Source organism: Ictidomys tridecemlineatus, chromosome 2, assembly GCF_052094955.1.
Source record: "Ictidomys tridecemlineatus isolate mIctTri1 chromosome 2, mIctTri1.hap1, whole genome shotgun sequence".
Lineage (NCBI taxonomy): Eukaryota > Metazoa > Chordata > Mammalia > Rodentia > Sciuridae > Ictidomys > Ictidomys tridecemlineatus.
The window spans coordinates 213,719,657-213,737,143 of record NC_135478.1 but is presented as its reverse complement, the minus strand read 5'-3'; the positions used below and the strand labels follow the sequence as shown (position 1 = coordinate 213,737,143).

General features: G+C 42.3%; 1 protein-coding gene and 1 long non-coding RNA gene across 2 annotated transcripts in view; both read left to right on the top strand.

The window, feature by feature from the left end:
- Mtpn (myotrophin) overlaps positions 1 to 5,807 on the top strand; it is a 35,015-nt gene extending 29,208 nt beyond the window's left edge. The window contains exon 4 of the mRNA XM_005332408.4: positions 2,635 to 5,807. Coding sequence (XP_005332465.1) covers positions 2,635 to 2,721 — 87 coding nt within the window. The 3' untranslated portion in view covers positions 2,722 to 5,807. The remainder of the gene's footprint in view (positions 1 to 2,634) is intronic.
- A 5,871-nt stretch (positions 5,808 to 11,678) lies between these two features.
- Positions 11,679 to 13,038, top strand: LOC144375471 (uncharacterized). The gene is made up of 2 exons (XR_013435432.1): positions 11,679 to 12,109; positions 12,565 to 13,038. It is a non-coding gene; the product is annotated as an uncharacterized LOC144375471 (long non-coding RNA).
- Positions 13,039 to 17,487: the final 4,449 nt, after the last annotated feature.

Below are 17,487 nucleotides of genomic sequence, written 5' to 3'. Positions count from 1 at the left end.
GAAATTAAGAGAAAGTGCCTTATGAAATTAGTGTGTGAGAGATGAGATACTATCAAAATTGATAGAATAATACGAAGAAAGAAAATGGCATTTCAGACATAAAAAAGAGTCCCAGGAAAATGATGGTGGTGAACTGAAGCCTCTTCTACATAGCAGGAAGTCAGAGAGAAAAATCTAAAGCTAATAACTCAGCATGAATATATTACCTAAAGCTATGGCAGTAATCACTGAAACTAAAAGCAAACAATTAAAAATGTTTTTTCAGAGAAATGATAAATAACCAAATATATTTAAATTCTATATAGCTGCATCAAGTACAAAAAAAAAACAACTTTCTTGTAATACTCTTATCCATTTGACAAAACCAGTTCATTGTCTTTTTTTAGAACTGATTCCACTTTGTTAAATATATTAAGCACTTTATTAATTTCATTTAAAATGTGAATTATCAATTGCATCTGACTTGCAGGATTAAGAATATTGTTTTTCTGTGTATTCTGAGTTTTATTTCACAATTGGATATTATAATTGGGAGGAAAGGTGATTTTAAATTTTAAAAATATTTTATCAGCAAAATATTTTGGCTGCAAATAGCAGAAATTGACTGCAACAAGTAGGAAAGGAATTTTTGACTAGTCATGAAATCACAGGGAAAGCTGGAGGATCAGGTTGAGAGAGAATGCAGCTGGGTGACACCAGGGCTCTGAATAGTAGGAACTCCTCAGCTTGTCATCCAGGTGACACCACAATGATAAATAACCTCTAATTTCTTTTGGTCTCTCCACCTGAGATTCTAAATTAAGAGAGAATCCTGTTTGACTTATACAAATCTTCAACACTGGACAAGGGAAAAGTACATGGCTCCTTGATTTATATCCTAGGAGTCACACTGCAGAGGACAAAAGAATCCTCAGAGTGCTATTATCAAAAGAAGGGAAATAAACTGATGGCTCACCACGTTATGTAACTCTTTAATAATGCAGAATTATAGTTTCCAGTGCTAGTCACAAAAAACAGCCATCAAAACGAGTAAGAAATCATTTTTTTTTAATGCAGTGGTCCCAGTTATTGTCATTTAACCAATGTTGAGGAGCTTACCACATTGAATTGAAATTCTCACTGATGTCTCTCCCACTTGACTGAGTTCCATGTCTTCCATGAAGCAATTAATTTCAATTAGAAAATGAAAATATAGACTTAGTGATATTGAGGAAGACCTTGTGATAATTTAAGACTTCCCAGATATCTGTCACCTTGTCTCCTTGTTATACTTAATCAGCTTATTACTCACCAAGACTCAGCCCAAGCACTACTTCATCCAGGAAGGCTTTAGCCCTCATGCCCTCCCACAACATCCTCTTCTGATTTATGAGCCACTTCACCACCACCCCCAGGGAATGGTACTGCTACTGTATTCACCCCACTGTGCCATGTTGACTTGTCATTCTCCCACATCAGCCAGATTGACAGACTCTGTCTGGGTTTTCTTTGGTTCTCTAGATCCTTACTTAGTAAGTACATATCAAACATTCAGCAGATTCTTGGTTGGATGGATGGATTTGCCAGAGAAAATGGGATAAGACATTCCATATGGAGCCCCACGTGTATGAAGGCATGGCTCATGGAATGTTCATGAACTAGTGAGAAATTCTGTAGGATGGGAGCACATATGAATTAATGGGAAAAGAGGCAGATAAGTTTGACTAGAGTGGGTCTCTAAGGTACCATTTACATTACCTGTAGACAAATTCTTAGGTTTCGGAACTGACAGAAGAACAAGAGATTGGCAAGGGGAGCTGGGCGGAGCTGAGCCTGGTGAATAACTATTGGTTGTGGCAGGGGTCCTTGAAGAGAACCCTCAGATGGTAGGATATTGTCTCTGGGAGCTAGAAGGTTCAAACCTAGCTTGGGAGCAAGTGCGTTACCTACCATGGACCAGGCACTTACTTTTCTGGGATGCAGTGATGAGTCACACAGGATTCCTGTTCCCATGGAGTTTTCATTCTAGAAAGGACTGACAGATAAGAACGTAGAGCCACTACAGGATAGCACCTGCAGGTGAAGCACTCAGAACAGTCGGGAGTCTGCACTGAAGATTTCCCTAGTTTAGAGAGCAGCCTCCTTACAGCCCACATCCCAATCATTTACCGCTAAGTGTTCCTAAGTAAAATGATCAGTATCACATATGTTCTTAACATACATAACATTTAGCCACTGTAGAGAAAAATGTTGCAGAGAAGAAAAAAATAATTTTATCACAGGAGTACTTTCTTTAGCAAAAATGTCTTTCTTTTGTTTCCTACCACACAGAGGGATATTATTTTTTAAGCTTAATGGGGTAAATATGCAATAATAGTATGAACAAAAGCCAGTCATTGCTTGTGTTAATGCCAAGTTGTGTTTGTAGCTTATTATTTCTGGTGCCTAAAAAGTAATATAGCATTTTTACAATTTAATCCATAACCTCACCAAATTCTTTGTTGTTTCTTTTTCTGTAATCCAGTGAATTCCAGCAGGGGAATTTTTTAAATTCTCAGTGTAAACATTAGCCTATGCCACATGATCTACTCTTGTGTTTTCTTCACCCTGTTATGGGTTCACTTAATGCTGAAGGCTCTTCCCTCTCTTTTCCAGGGTGCTGATAAGACTGTGAAAGGTCCAGATGGACTGACCGCCCTTGAAGCCACTGACAACCAGGCAATCAGAGCTCTTCTCCAGTGATGGATGGACGGACTGATAACTTGGGAAGAATGACTCTCCTGTGGCCTCACACTGCTGCCTGTCTGTCTGTCACTCTCTATCTGCCAGCTTCTTCAGCTAAATACTTTCAGAGGGGTGAGGGGAGAGAGAAATTCATAACAAATCAGACTACCAGAAAAAAAAAACAATGTTTTGGAGGAGGGGAAAAGCCAGGATCAGAATTTTACCAGGATTCCTGATCAAGCCAGCCTCTTTTCCATTTCTAATAAAATACACAGCTTATACCCAAGGGAGAGCAAAGACACAACGTACCAGGAACATTTGACCTTTCCAGCTTCCTAGCTAATTCATTAATTAGATTGTGTTGAAGATCTGATTATACAAAGGCCAACTCTTATTTGGCAGCCCTACCTGCGAGCAGTAGTGGCTGCTGCGATGTAAACCTAGGGTGCTGAGATAAGCAATTAGCTACAGCCTTCTGCCTTAAGAATGCACTCTCCTGGGGATTTCCTGGCACAGTTAAGAGCGCTGCCTGTGGTTGGTGACCAAATCTTCCCTCAGTGACTTTAAGCTTTATGTGAAAGCTCAGTTAAGGTGAGGAGGGGCACACTCCTAAATTGCTGGATGACTGAACTTTGGATTTTCTCTCCCCTTTCATGTGGATTTCATGTCTCTTTAGATAAAACTGACTAGTTTTATTTATAAAATCTTAAATTTTAGAAATCTAAAGGAGAAACCATTCCAGTATGCGTATTATTTTTCTCCTGTAGAGTCAGACATTTATGTAACATTGAAACATTTTCAAACTCCTGCTGGTAGTAAAAGGGGGTTTAAAAATAGAATCATAGCCATAAGCGTGTTAGTATCACATAAAGAGAGAAAGGTTTTCTTAGTACCTATGGATTTTCTTCATTTGCTGTTTGAATTAATTGACCTCAGTTATGTTTAGAGAATCAAGGAACATTCTTTGGAATGCCTCTCTCAGACCCATCTTGGATGCTGATTACTTAGTGCACCAAAGCTATCACTGGGGTTAGATTTACTATTTGGACAAATTTAACCCCATCCCTACAGAGATATGCTTGTTACCAGGTTCCCCGAGTTGTGGACAGGCTTCTGCTGAACATGCCAACCCACCTGCATAATGTGTTTTTCTTTCTTTTCTTTTATAAGTCATGTATTGCATAAAGTGTAACAACTTAATAATCTATTCTGTGTTCTTAGAATACAGTGCCCTGAAATGGCATTCTTATGAATTGCAGAAAATTTAAGACACATCTCCAAATGTTTATTTCATGAGCAGTAAAATTAAACATGTAACCTTAAATTTGATATCTTGCATTTAAAATATTGAGATTTCTTTGAATTGCCATTCATATAGGCTTACTAAAATATTAGGGTCTTTCCTTAGCCGAGTCATGCAATAATTGAATGTACCTCAAATTTTTAAAGGGGGGAGGGTGGGTTAGGGACTTCTATTCAGATTGTGGATAATATAGAACTAATGATTTTTTTAAGGCAATGTAGCATTCTACAACAGGGTTAAAATATTATCAAGAACAGTCAGCTCCTGGCTAATAATAAATTTTATTAATCAGTTGCTGATTGGTTGGTTGGCGTGTGTGTGTGTGTGTGTGTGTGTGTGTGTGTATGTGTGTGTGTGTGTTCATGAACCCTTTTTTTATCCTGTGGCTTTTTCACTTTCAACTAGCTTAACCCTGTAATTTTCCTATGTCCAAGAAAACAATCACAAAATGGTGGTTTAAAATACTTTATATTTGGCAATTCTGCTGTCTTAATGCAGCCTATTAGAGTTGGACATCCTGATTGGAAATGGAGGGCACTCTGTCAGTCTATAACTATCAGTATAATACAAAGAGTGGTTTCACCTCTTGGCGTAATGCTATTTTTAAGGCTTGAATTTTGCCCTTCACACAATTTTCACCTTTACTTTGCAAGTGTTGTGTTGTTGTTGGCTGTTGCAGAGAGTGCACCATCCTATCATTCCTAAATTTGGTCTGCTTTCTGTAGTCATTATGGGCTTCTTTGTACGGTTTATCCTGATGTTCCTTGTAATGCAGTAGAGGCTATCTCGCCTTCCCTCTTCTTTCTCAGCCATTTTGTAAACCCCATAATTATGAAGCAATTGCTTGAGAAAATAACATATAAACATAGAATAGAATAGACTGACCAAGATGGTTTACACTTTCTTTTTTTTTTTAACTAGGTTATTTATAATGTATTTCTGAACCACTTGGCAGAGAAATTCACAACACTTACGTTCATATTTTGAGTAAAGCTAAAACCATGTCTGTTTTTTTGGTACTACATGCATTAGCAAAAGGTTAAGTAAGTTTTGTTCTCCACTGAAGTACTATTTAACATCTCAGAAAAAATCTTGCATGTTCAGTAGTTTTGTATTAAATCAGTCATTTCGTATGCACTATAACAAGTAAAAACAGGTTGTTTGCCTGTTTACAGTAGGATACTAACAAATTCCCCCTGCAGCTGCAGACTGGTGTTTATAGACATAGAATTTATACACAGCACCTGAGTCTCCACGTAGTTCTTTTTTGCACAGCTCACCATTCTAAACCCAGCTGGGCACAGCAACGTAGTAGGTAGGTGCAGTGTGTGGAAGCTGCAAACTAGTAGGCCCTTTATTCACTGATTTCTTTCCACAAATAATGGATTTTAAATCTACATGTACCTATTTGTTTTTTTTTTTTCCCCTGAAACTTCAACTGAGCTGCTGTTTTCTTCCATGCAATATTGTATACTCAATTGTGTATAGAAGAAGCTGGTAAGAGTGCCCTCCTACATAAATAAGCAATTGCAGTGTTTGCATGCAAAATTTTAAAAATTTAAATTGTCCTGATTCTATTTTGTAAATGGAGAAACAATCATATCTTTCTAAGCAGTAATGGAGGAAGACTAGTGCTTTGTGCATTTTGATATATTTGAGTTCATTTTTCCACAATGTCATACTTTTGACACAATTGGGTTTCTCATAAGTATCCTAGTTCATGTACATCCGAATGCTAAATAATACTGTGTTTCAGTTTTGTGTTGCAAGAACAAATGGAATAAACTTGAATTGTGCTACAGCTAATGTCAGCAGTGTTTTTCTCCCTCAGTTACTATTGCCTTCCTTTTCAAGTCTTCTCTACAACTATACCAGAACCTTGATTGACTCAAGGTTGGGTTGGTTGATTGACTTGGGTTCAGTAAATCCCACTCTAACTTATTTTATTCCACTTCCAGAATAAATAAATAAATAATAAGTGGGAAGAAATATTCCTAGTCAGTGCACTTTTTTTTTTTTTTTTTTTGCACCAGTCACTCATTGCAATAATTTGTAAATGTTTAACAACCCTCTTGGCCGACTGGGAACTAGATACAGCTGACAGCATCAAACTTGTCATTGGACTTGAAGAAAACAGACACAGTCTGCCTCGTCCACGCATTAATTGCACATTTAAGTTCCTACACATTTTTTGGAGATACACATTTTCCAAATTCATGATCACTAGCTCTTTTAGGGTGTTCTTTTTAGGATGAAATGATCACTTTGCATCACAAACTGAGCAAGATTATATGTGAAATCAGTTTGATTCTATTGTAAGCTTGTCAGCATCAGAAGACTGCTGCTTAGTTTATTTTTGATAGAAAAAAATCTGTGCCAGTCCGAAGATACAGCAAAAGCTGTCTCAGAACATCTATGTTGTTGGCCAGTGTACAAATGGTACCTGTGTGTCTTTACGAGGATATGATCACAGAAAATGTTTCAAAAATCCCCATTTTAATTGGGTTCTAGAAAGAAGGTGTTTAAATATGCTTAACTATGTTTTTTTAATATTTTTTAGTTATAGTTGGACACAATACCTTTATTTTACTTACTCATTTTCATGTGGTGCTGAGGATCAAATCCAGGATCTCGAATGTGCTAGGCGAGTGTTCTACCACTGAGCCAAAACCCCTGCCTGCTCTACCACTGAGCCAAAACCCCAGCCCGCTTCACTTATGTTTTAAAGGGAACAGAACCCCTTTCTACATAGACTGAAGAGAATGAAAAGCACACATATGGAGGAAGGAGCAAGCTAGAGTGGAATTCTGTGATTAGAGAAGAGCTAGCACAGAATGTTCACACAGCAGTGTACCAGACTGCCATATATATATATATAAATACTTTTTTGGTTTTGATTTTTCCTTTCTGTAAGATTGGTTATTCCAAAACTGGTCGTGAACCAGCAGCATCACCATAACCTGGAAACTTGCTAGAAATGCACATTTTTTTAACCCAGCAAATGCTACTGAATCAAACTCTGGAGCTAGGCCCAACAGTCCTTTGGAACAAGCTCCCCAGGTGATTGTGATGCACACTAAAGAAGACCCACTGTACAAGAACAAAGGAGAGAAAAAGCTGAAAGCCTATAAAGAGGACATCATCAGGCATGGCTTCCTAGAGAAAGTGGAAGACGTCAATATGTGGCAGCAGAAGTGGCTGAATCTTAACCTTTTTCTCCTCTAATGTGCGTCAGTTGTTGTAGCAGTATTTCCATAGCTGAATTCCTCAGTCTTGAGCCCTACCTAAGTCCTTTCTCTGAATTTCCAAAGAAAAGGGGAACAGAAGATTCCTGGGAGAGGTCATGAGCCCATCTCCTAGCAGTATTGTGGGTTCTTGAAGTCACCAAGTTGTGTGCCTGACAATCCTGCAGCAGCAGGAAAGCCCCCCCAGGGGACTGAGTGCTGCCCCGAGTCTGCTGAGGGGCTGAACACCCCTGCAGTGGTTGCACCTGTGGCTCAGAAGCAGCAGCCTTGTGCCGGGTGCTCTGGAATGGAATGTCTCCCTTTCTCCACACTGTGAGCTGGCCACTTCCTCCTGTTTTTGTTGTCCTTGTGGGTGTCACTCTCAGCCAGTTCCTTCCCCAGATGCTAAGCAGATGGTCACAAATCAGCCTCAGGGGGTTTTCTCTTAAGGCTTTTACTTAAATAGCTACAGAAGATGTTTTTTGAGCAACTTGAATAGCACCTGACACATGGTAGATATTCACGGTAGTTGTCCTGAACTGCTACTGAACCCTTACACTGTAAAATGTCGGAGCAGCTGGGTTCAGTAAATCCCACCCAAGATGACCTATTAGAACTAGGCTACCTGAGTAGTCAGTGTCCCCAGCCACTGGGCAGAGAGCTTCATAAGTACTACTGGTAGTGCAAACTCAGATGAATGAGGTGAAGACAAATGCGGTTCATGAAGGAAATGCTGACCATGGGGTCAAATGTAGGTCACTCTGAGCCACTGCGGCATATACTAAAGCACAGCTGTAAATGGCAGAGCAAAACCAAGCATTGTCTGGCCACCCTAGCAGCTTCTATGCATTCAGCCACTGTAGCAGCAAGGACGGTCTTATTTACAAGTGATTGGGCAGAACAATGGGTCATGTGTCTGGCAACTCATAGCAGAAGCATCTTGTCATACAATGGAAAATAATACATAGACAATTCCTAGTCTCTGGATGCCAGTTCTAAGGCTACTACTATAGTAAAATAAAAATTTTTTAAAGAATTTATCTTTTCTAACAAATCTGAAAGTGTATTGGACACTGCACATTCTCCTATCTAATAACGTTCCATATGTTTATGTGTGTCCCCTGCGGCAAATCTATGCCACGGCTCCCTGTGGCTTGCTTGTTGCATTTCAGTAGACTTGAAAGTACTCAGATCTAAGTTAATTTGTTGATTTTTCAATGAAAAATTCTTGATACATGAACCTGTAAACAATCATATGTCTATTGATTTTCTTTTAGAGTTAGTTTTATGACATTTTGATGCTTGTACATTTTAATAACATTTACTATTATCTGGGCAACACTCTCAAGTATTTTATATAGACTAACTCACGGTCTCCATAATAACCTCATGAAGTAGAGCTGTCATCAGTCCTATTTTCAAATGAGGAGACAAAAACTCAAAGCCTCGGTAGCTTTGTCTATGGTCACACAACCAGTCAGTGGCAGAGCCAAAGAGTCTTGGCTCCAGAGTCTGTGCTCTCCACATCTGTATTATATTGTCCCTCTGACTCACTGAACCAGCTCATTACATTTTATTCTATGAACACAACTTTTGTTGAAACTCTTAAAAAGATATTTAGAAAAGATTATATGGATTTGTTTATGGTTTTAAACAATTAGATTTTAAAATGTTATGCAACATGAATATACACTGATCAGTTTCTTCCAAGGATCCACAAAAATGACATTTAAGTTTCATGGCATTTAAATTTCAAGTTTGAGAAGTAGAAATACTTGAGTACAATGCACAATATTTTTGACAATCTAGAAAATCACAATCAAGAATTGACAAACTATCCGAGGCGCAGTGGCATATACCTGTAATCAGCGGCTCAGGAGGCTGAGGCAGGAGGATTGTGAGTTCAAAGCCAGCCTCAGCAAAAATGAGGTGCTAAGCAACTCCGTGAGACCCTATCTCTAAATAAAATACAGAAAAGAGCTGGAGATGTGGCTCAGTGGTCAAGTGCCCCTGAGTTCAATACCCAGTACCCACCTCCAAAAGAAAGCTAAGGACCACAGGCCAAATCTGTTTTATAAATAAAGTTTTATTGGAATGCAGCCATTGCCTATTCACTTACATATTATCTCTGGTTACTAGTGCACTTGAACAACAAGTGAGTAGAGCCTGTGGTTTGTGAAACCCAAGATTTTTATTATCTGCCCCTTAACAGAAAAAGTTTGCCAACTCCAGATAAAGACGTTAGGTGGCACGGGTAGAGAAATCCTCTGTAGAATTGGCCTGCTCCTGTTTATAGAGTGATTAGCAAGGTTATGAGCAAATGTAATGGCTTAGTGAAAGCAAATAAAAAGCCCAGATAATATGCCTCTCTTTATGCCACACAGTGATCCCAGTGAGTCCTGCCCACCAGCACCCACGTCCTTGTGTAATCCTTCACCACACTGAGTCTTGAGTTTAGTCACAGGGCTTGCTTGGCCACAACTGAGACATCAAATGTGAAACAAGCAGAAGCTTGACAAGTGCTTCCTCCTTGGGGCTTGCCTCTTGGATCTCAGCATGAAAAATCTAGGGTCATAAGTCAGGAGAATGGAGGTGTCCCTGCCAACAGCCCCAGGTCACTGCCATGTGAGTGGGGCCCCCTTTCTCCACAGAAAAGTCTTACCTGGGCTTCTCCAGAAATCTTCACCATGGCTGATTTCAGGACTGTTAGCAAAAGAGTCTCCCCAAAAGAGTTCAATGTAGATAAACTTCCTATTTTCGGGTTGCCTTGTTTTACTTGGCCACTGGCCGGGAAGAAATTGGCACTCCAGGTGCTGGACAGCCCCTTTCTAGTTCTTCACAAACATGTATCCTGTATAGTAGTTTGTAGAAATGTGTAAACAAGGCCTCTGGCCTTGAGCTGGGCTTCACAGAGGTGTTTACACTTATTTCTAAGAAAAGAGAAGTTAACAGTTGGGCTCCCATGGTAACAGCTGGCAGGGGGAGGAAAGAGAGGGGAGAAGAAGCTCTCCCCTTCTCAGGTGTTGTCCTTGAAGGGTTAACTTGCCCAGAACAGTGAAAGGAAAAGCTGCTTTAATGTGAACTTCTGCAGACTGTGAACTTCTGGGCCCCTCCCCTTCCACGCTGGGTATAAAACTCTGAAACTCCCTGAACTCGGGGTTCAGGGGATTAATGGATTACAGCAAAGGCTGTGCCCTCTGAACCTGGCTGCAGCCAAATAAAACTTTCCTGCTGTCTTCGGTGCCTTGCCTCCTCTGACCCTACAAAATCATGAGTACGTCAGAGAGAGCAGCAGGAACTGAGCCCTGTCCAAACTGCCAAGTCGGTGAACAAAGACAACTGCTGGTTTTTAAGCCACCAGGTTTGGGGGTGGGTTTATTTTGGTTTGGTTTTGGGGGAGGGTGCTGGGGATTCCTTCCACTCGGCACTCAGGGTCATTGGCTGGGGTGGGGTGTGGTAGGTAGTGGGCCATTCCTCTGCAAGGGCTGTTCACCTACTCTGGTCTTGGTGCTATTGCTCTTGGCCATCTTTCTTCTTGTGTGCTGGCCTGTGTCACCATTACAACCCGGTAAACTAAAATGTGGCAAAGGTCTAAACACAGGAACTTGGGCTCCTGACACTTGAACTTTGCATTCATAAAACCAACACCATGAGCCCCATGCCTGAGTGAGGCATGGGCACTCACCCAGTCAGAGCAAGCCGCTGCTGTGGGCCACCACAGTGTGTCTTCTCCAGCCTGGATTCTCTCTTTCCTTCCAGCACACATCAGGACTTTTAGCTACTTTATTTCTGAGTGGATTCCCCACTCTCCCACCAGGCAATACGCCCCTTGGAGATACACATTTTCCAAATTCATGACCACCAGCTCTTTTAGGGTATTCTTTTCAGGATAAAATGATCACTTTGAATCACAAAACTGAGCAAGATTATATGTGAACTCAGTTTGATTCTATTGTAAGCTTGTCAGCAAAGAAGACTGCTGCATAGTTTACTTTTGAAGTGGCCCTTAATGATAGAAAAAAAATCTCTTAACCAGGTCACTTAACCACTGAGCCACATCCCCAGCCCTTTGTGTTTTTTATTTTGAGACAGTCTTGCTAAGTTGCTTAGGGCCTCACTAAGTTGCTAAGGCTGTTGCAATCCTCTTGCCTTGGCCTCCCAAGACATGGGATTATAGGCGCGCACCCCACCTTTCTGGGGTGGTCTTTTGCTGCAACAATAATAGATACATGTTCCTGATGAGACATCAGGAGCATCCCTTAGAGATAAAAAAAACATATCTGAATATTAAAAGGAAAAGAAAAAAAGACTGTAAGAAATCAAGGAAATAGCACTAAGGACCCAGGATTTTATTTTTTAAAAAACATTCTTAAAGGAAAGAAAAATAGTTTAAAAAAAAAAAACCTTTCCCTTCCATCTAGGAAGATTAGGTACTGTAAATAATAAACTCCTGCATTTCTACAGAAGCCTTTTGTAAGAGAGAAGAAAAGTCTCTCACATCTTATAGGTTTCTTCTTTTTTTTCCATAGAGGGATTCACAGCCTAGTAGGGATTTGCTGGTGGGTGCCAAGCTGGTGACTTCAAAATATGAGAGGAAAAATTGTGACTTCACATAGCACATCCCCCCATTCCACGAAAGGAGGACTCGGGTTGAGATTCTCACCTGGGCGTCCTCCCTCACCGCGGGGCTAGCCAGTGTGGGCCTTCCTTCCTGCAGGCCTTGTCTGGGCCCAGCAGGGTGTGGGCGTGAGGGCCATGCACAGTGGCAGCTGCGGCACAAGGTCCTTCACGCTTCACTGCAGCACCACCTCATTGCAGACATTTCAAAGCAGCCTCCTTGAGACCCACACCAGCCCACGGGAGCTCCAGACGCCTCCAGGTACGGGGAAAAGAGGGGAGAAGAAAGTTAAGGTTCAGGGAGCCAAAATATCTCCTAGATCAAACTTGGGCCATTTCAGCTTCTCATGGATTTAACAGAGGGGAACGGCGAGTTCTAGAATTTGTGAACTTCAATTAACAATAAATATCTATTGGGTTCTGAATACATGGTGGGCATTGTAGACAGAACAAGAAACACTACTCACAGACTCCTCACCAAAGGGTATTGCCTGGTGGGAGAGTGGGAAATCCACTCATAAATAAAGTAGCTAAACATCCTGATGTGTGCTCGAGGGAAAGAGAGAATCCAGGCTGGAGAAGACACACTGGGGTGGCCCACAGCAGCGGCTTGCTCATGCCTCACTCAGGTGTGGGGCTCGTGGTGTGTGTTTTATGAATGCAAAGTTCAAAGTGTCAGGAGCCCAAGTTCCTGTGTTTATACGTTCTAATTTACAGGGTCGTAACGGTGACACAGGCCAGCACACAAGAAGAAAGATGGCCAAGAGCAATAGCACCAAGACCAGAGTAGGCAAACAGCCCTTGCAGAGGAATGGCCCACCACCTACCACACCCCACCCCAGCCAATGACCCTGAGTGCCGAGTGGAAGGAAAGGAGCCTCTGTTAAGGGGCAGCAGCAAGTCCCCACCCCAATGGGTTCTGCTCCAGAGCTCTCCAACAAGATCGCCCTAAGGGAGCCCACAGGAGACAGAAGCATAGCTCTCTCTGGGGGACCTAATGGTGCCTCCAGAGAGGATGACTAGGGTTTGGCTTGCCTCACAGAACGGGGCCGTGGTTCCCGGGCTTCATGGCACCAAGGAGGCTGTGTTCTCCAGTAAGCACAGAGGGCATGGAGATTGATTGGGTTTTCATCTTTTTCTTATTCCTTCCTTTTCTTTTTGAATATACCATTGCATAAATCCTGTCGTTCATCTTGTTTCAGGTTATTATTTATTAGTAATTCTTCCCACAAGGATAATGATCAATAAAGACACCCTTAAAACCCAGACAGCTGCCACCTGTTGCCTGAGGCAGCTGGGCCATTCCCGCAGAACTTACTGCTGGGTTGGAGGCACTGAGGAGTCTCTCTCTGAGGATGACCAAACCCAATGCACAAGGTTTGGGCTGTGTGACCCAACTAGGTTACTTTTTAAGAGTTTAAACTTCTTTTTTGCCAGGCATGGTAGTGCACGCCCATAATCCCAGCAGCTCAGTAGGCCGAGGCTGGGGATGAGGCTCAGTGGCTGAGTGCCCCTGAGTTCAACCAAAGTTTAAACTTCTTCATTTCAAAAGGCTCAGAGAGTCTGACTTCAAAAGAAGGTCTAACTGGTTAAATACTAGGGAAGTTTGCTTGGTGCTTTTATTTTTTTTTTTTCTTTTTCATTTTTTTTTAATCCAATATCTCTGTCCTGGAACAATTTTATTTGATGGAATTTATTTTCACTTTTCTGAGATGGTCACCATTTTTACTATGGGAATCAAAGACATGAGTTAGAAAGTTTTGAACAAAAGGAAGGCGGTTTTTGTTGACAATTATTTTTTTCTGGACACAGTTGTTTATTTGGGTTAGAGATTGCCTTGTCTTCCTGACAGATTATATTTAAAGTTTGGCCATGCCATGAATCAACTTCACAATCTTTTTGCCAAAAATCACATTTGTATTTTGGCCCCCACTCTTTCCCTTTGAAATTGCTTTCTTGTGAAGGAGAAAGAAATATATGTTTTCATCAGCCTCAAGCTAATTATGTCACAGAGTAGGGTGTGGAAGCAGATTTCAAATACAGGATGCTGGGCTTCTGAGGCTGAGCTCTGGGGGACCACAGTGCAGGGCTGCTTCTCCTTGTCAGGATGTGCTATATTGTCCCTCTCAGACATTAAGACAGTCCTTGGCCCACAGACAAACTTGCATGCTGGATGAACTTGTCTAGCTTTTCTGTACCTACACTGAGTTGAGTTAAAGGGGCTAAAGAGTTTCCAGGAAGCCCAGAGACAAGTAACAAGCTCCTTGTATCCATAAGCATATCCATCCATTGCAAATGGAACAGAAAGGACCTCATCGCCCAGCCCTGCTCCCTCCCCTGATTAAGCTTTATAGGCCTAATAAGGTACAGTTAAAACCATCCAGAATAACCCAACAGAATAATCCACAGAATAATCCAACAGCTCCATGAGAAGCATTGATGAGCCCAATTTCAACTAAATTTACTCAGGGGGTCAAAAATGAGGGTAGTCAAACAAGAAGAAAGTGCTGAGAATCTGGTATCACACCAATTGGGAATCGGAGAGGATATGAAATGATCTCAAGATGTTTATAGTCTGTTTTGAGAACACAGTTGTGTCCAAGGGTAAGAGATTTTGTAAAAGCACCTTCTGACCAAGACTGGCTTCTAAAAGAGTGGAGACACGAACAAGAATGCCCTGGAATCAATAAGGTTAGGCCAGCCCCAACTAGTCTGTCTGCATTCCAACTCCTAGGACACTTCTACCTTGTCCTCAGGGGTACAATGCACACAGAAAAAGCCCTGTGGCACCACCAGTGAACACCAAGTACAGCTCCTTAGGGTAGGAGTCTTGCCCCACTGGAGAAAAGTTGTGCACAACCAGTTGAGTTCCTAACACTAACGATTGACATCAAAGCCAGAAACTGAGCCAGGTCAGAGCACAGGAAGGAACTCAACAGTTCCTGACTGACCTGAACCACCATCTCTAGGGAAGACCCCCAAATTCACATCTTTCTTGAAATCTCTCCCAAATTCTGGGCCCTCACCTCCAACAATCTTGTGCATCCTATCTTCAATGCCCCATTCACACACACACAAGGAAATCATTTCTTTCCTTCCAAATGGAGTGCTGGTTAAAAATGAATTAATGATGTGTATGTCACAATATGCTTTTATTCACATAGATTTAAAAACCCTTATGTTGTGGGGTGCAGTGAAACAGACTGAAAATTCCAGCAGCACAGGAGGTGGAAGCAGGAGGATTGCAAATTCAAGGCCAGCCTGGGCAATTTCGCGAGACCCTGTCTAAAAATAAAAAATAAAAAAAGGATTGGGTACGCAGTTTAGTGAGAGAGCACCTCTGGGTTCAGTGTCCAGCATTCCAAAAAAACAAAAATAACAAACACTATTATTATTTCACCTGTGACTCTATGACTACTCTTAGTTTCCTCTTCTGCATTAATTTCCATTAAAATTCCCCATGGTCAGGCTCAAAGCTCCATTCATCCTGTTGCCCAAGGATACCATGCTGTCAACCCCCAGCAGGAAGTCCCTCCCATTTCACTTCATTAGCAGACATCATTTAGACTCTCACTACCAACATTTCACCTTCACCAGCTCACCCCAGGAAAGATACAGACCTCAGAAGATGCCCTTATTTGGAGAAGGGGCCATTGAAGATGTGATTAGCAAAAATGAGGTCACACTGGAGCGGGCAGACCCTTGGCCAGACTTGACCACTGGCCTTCGGAATGCCACGCGCACCTGCAGGCAGACTGGAACAGCGGAGATGCTGGCCTAGGAACATCAAGGACTCACAGCCAAGAGAACCCAGGAGGAAGCAGGGAGGGTTCCACCCAGAGTCTCAGCAGGAGCCTGGCTCTGCGGACTCCTGGATCTCTGACTGTAGCCTCCAGCATTGGGAGATAACAAAACTGTGCTGTGTTAGGCCACCCAGGTTGTGACTCCTGCTCCCACAGCCCTAGGAAGCTAACCAGACCTCCTTCCTTTCTAAAACTCTCAGTGGTTCCTGGTTCCCCATCACCTCAAGTTCACCTCTGGCCGGCTCTGGAGGCCAGCTCTGGAGGCCCTGCACTTCCCCATCTAAGCCTCCCGCTGTTTCCTCCTGACTTTCCCCAAAGTCCACGCTTCCCTCTCCCTTCTCAACGTCTTGCTGCTGGGCTCCCCCCAGCGCCTCTCACCAGACTCACTGTACTTATTTCTGCGGCTCTCTCAGGCCATAAGCCCCTTGAGGAATGGAATGTGACCAACTTTTCTTCCTAAGCTCCCCTGAACGTAAGACTTTAAAAGTCCTTGGAGATGAATTGATTTACCAGCCATTGCATTAACCGCCCTGGACCAAGAACGCCCCAGAAGACTACCAACTGCACTCCAGGGACCATTGTTCTTTCTAATCTTTGTGTGGATGCCTAACACAGTATCTGGCATTTCATAGGAACTCAATGAATATTTTACTTAATTCGTTTAAACGATCCAGCATGAAACCTATCCTCTGGGTCCATCACAGGCAAACCACGGTTGGGCTTCTTTGAAAGAACTTGCTAATGAAACACACTTGAGTTCTTCAAACAAAGGCGGCAGAAGGCGGGGGAGACCATTTTCTTTCTCCAGTAGCCTGGCTAATAGGTCATTAGAAGGGCCCTGGCCAGGAGCCCCAGGGAGCCTATTAGTCCCTGGTGTCCCATCCCAGAGGAGAACCTCCTCCCAGGCTTCCTGTTTATTAATACATGACAGGCTTGTTCTTCCACCCCCATTGTTACCTATGCTTCCAGAGCCCTTTGAAAGCATAAATAAATGATAGCTGGCTGGTCTCTTACCCTTGGACTTTGTCAGTGCCGAGCATCCTGACAGCTCTCTAAGACATAATTTGCCACTACAAATGCCAAGTGGGGCAGCCCCTGTCCTGTGCATAGAGATGCTTGATGATTCAAAGTGCCAACTCCTCCCAACAGAGTCAGACAGACTGATGTGCTGTCACAGGTGTCAGGTAGAGAGCCGTGCAGTGCACTTTTCAAATAACCCAAGCCTTCACTGGACAGAGGACCTTTGCACAGCAGGTAAGTCATTAAGATCTGCAAGATACCAGCACCCAGAGAGCCTGCAGGGGCCACAGAGTGACTCTGGAACATCAGAGTCAGGCAAGGAGCCCAGAAGTTAGGTATTATTGTTCCAATTCTATTTGCCAATGTCTCTTTTTCTCTATCCAAAGCTAGGAATGAGCTTCCCTCATAGACTTATGGGTATTTCCTTGACCTTGAACTTGACCTTGTCCTTGACCTTTACCTTCAGAATGCAACTGCTCTGACCATCCTCTGGATGTTTTGAAGGTTAGGACGGAGAAAGAGATTCAGTGTAGAGGAGTCTAACCTTGGAAGGTGGTTAAACACTAAAGAAAGGGAGTGTCGACTATCAGAAGAATGTATTGTTGATCGAATACACTTGAGAGAGAAAAGTAGAGACCTATTAAAAGACCAGGTTATAGGAGTAGGTCAAGTCTGGGACAGATTTTTCAGGGGAACACATTTTAGAAAGTGAATGTTTAGATCTATGTTGGCTCAAAATAACTCATCAAAGGACTCCCTAGACATTTTTGCCAATATTCTGTCCTCAGCAAACTCCTGACCCAAAATCCTCAGAACA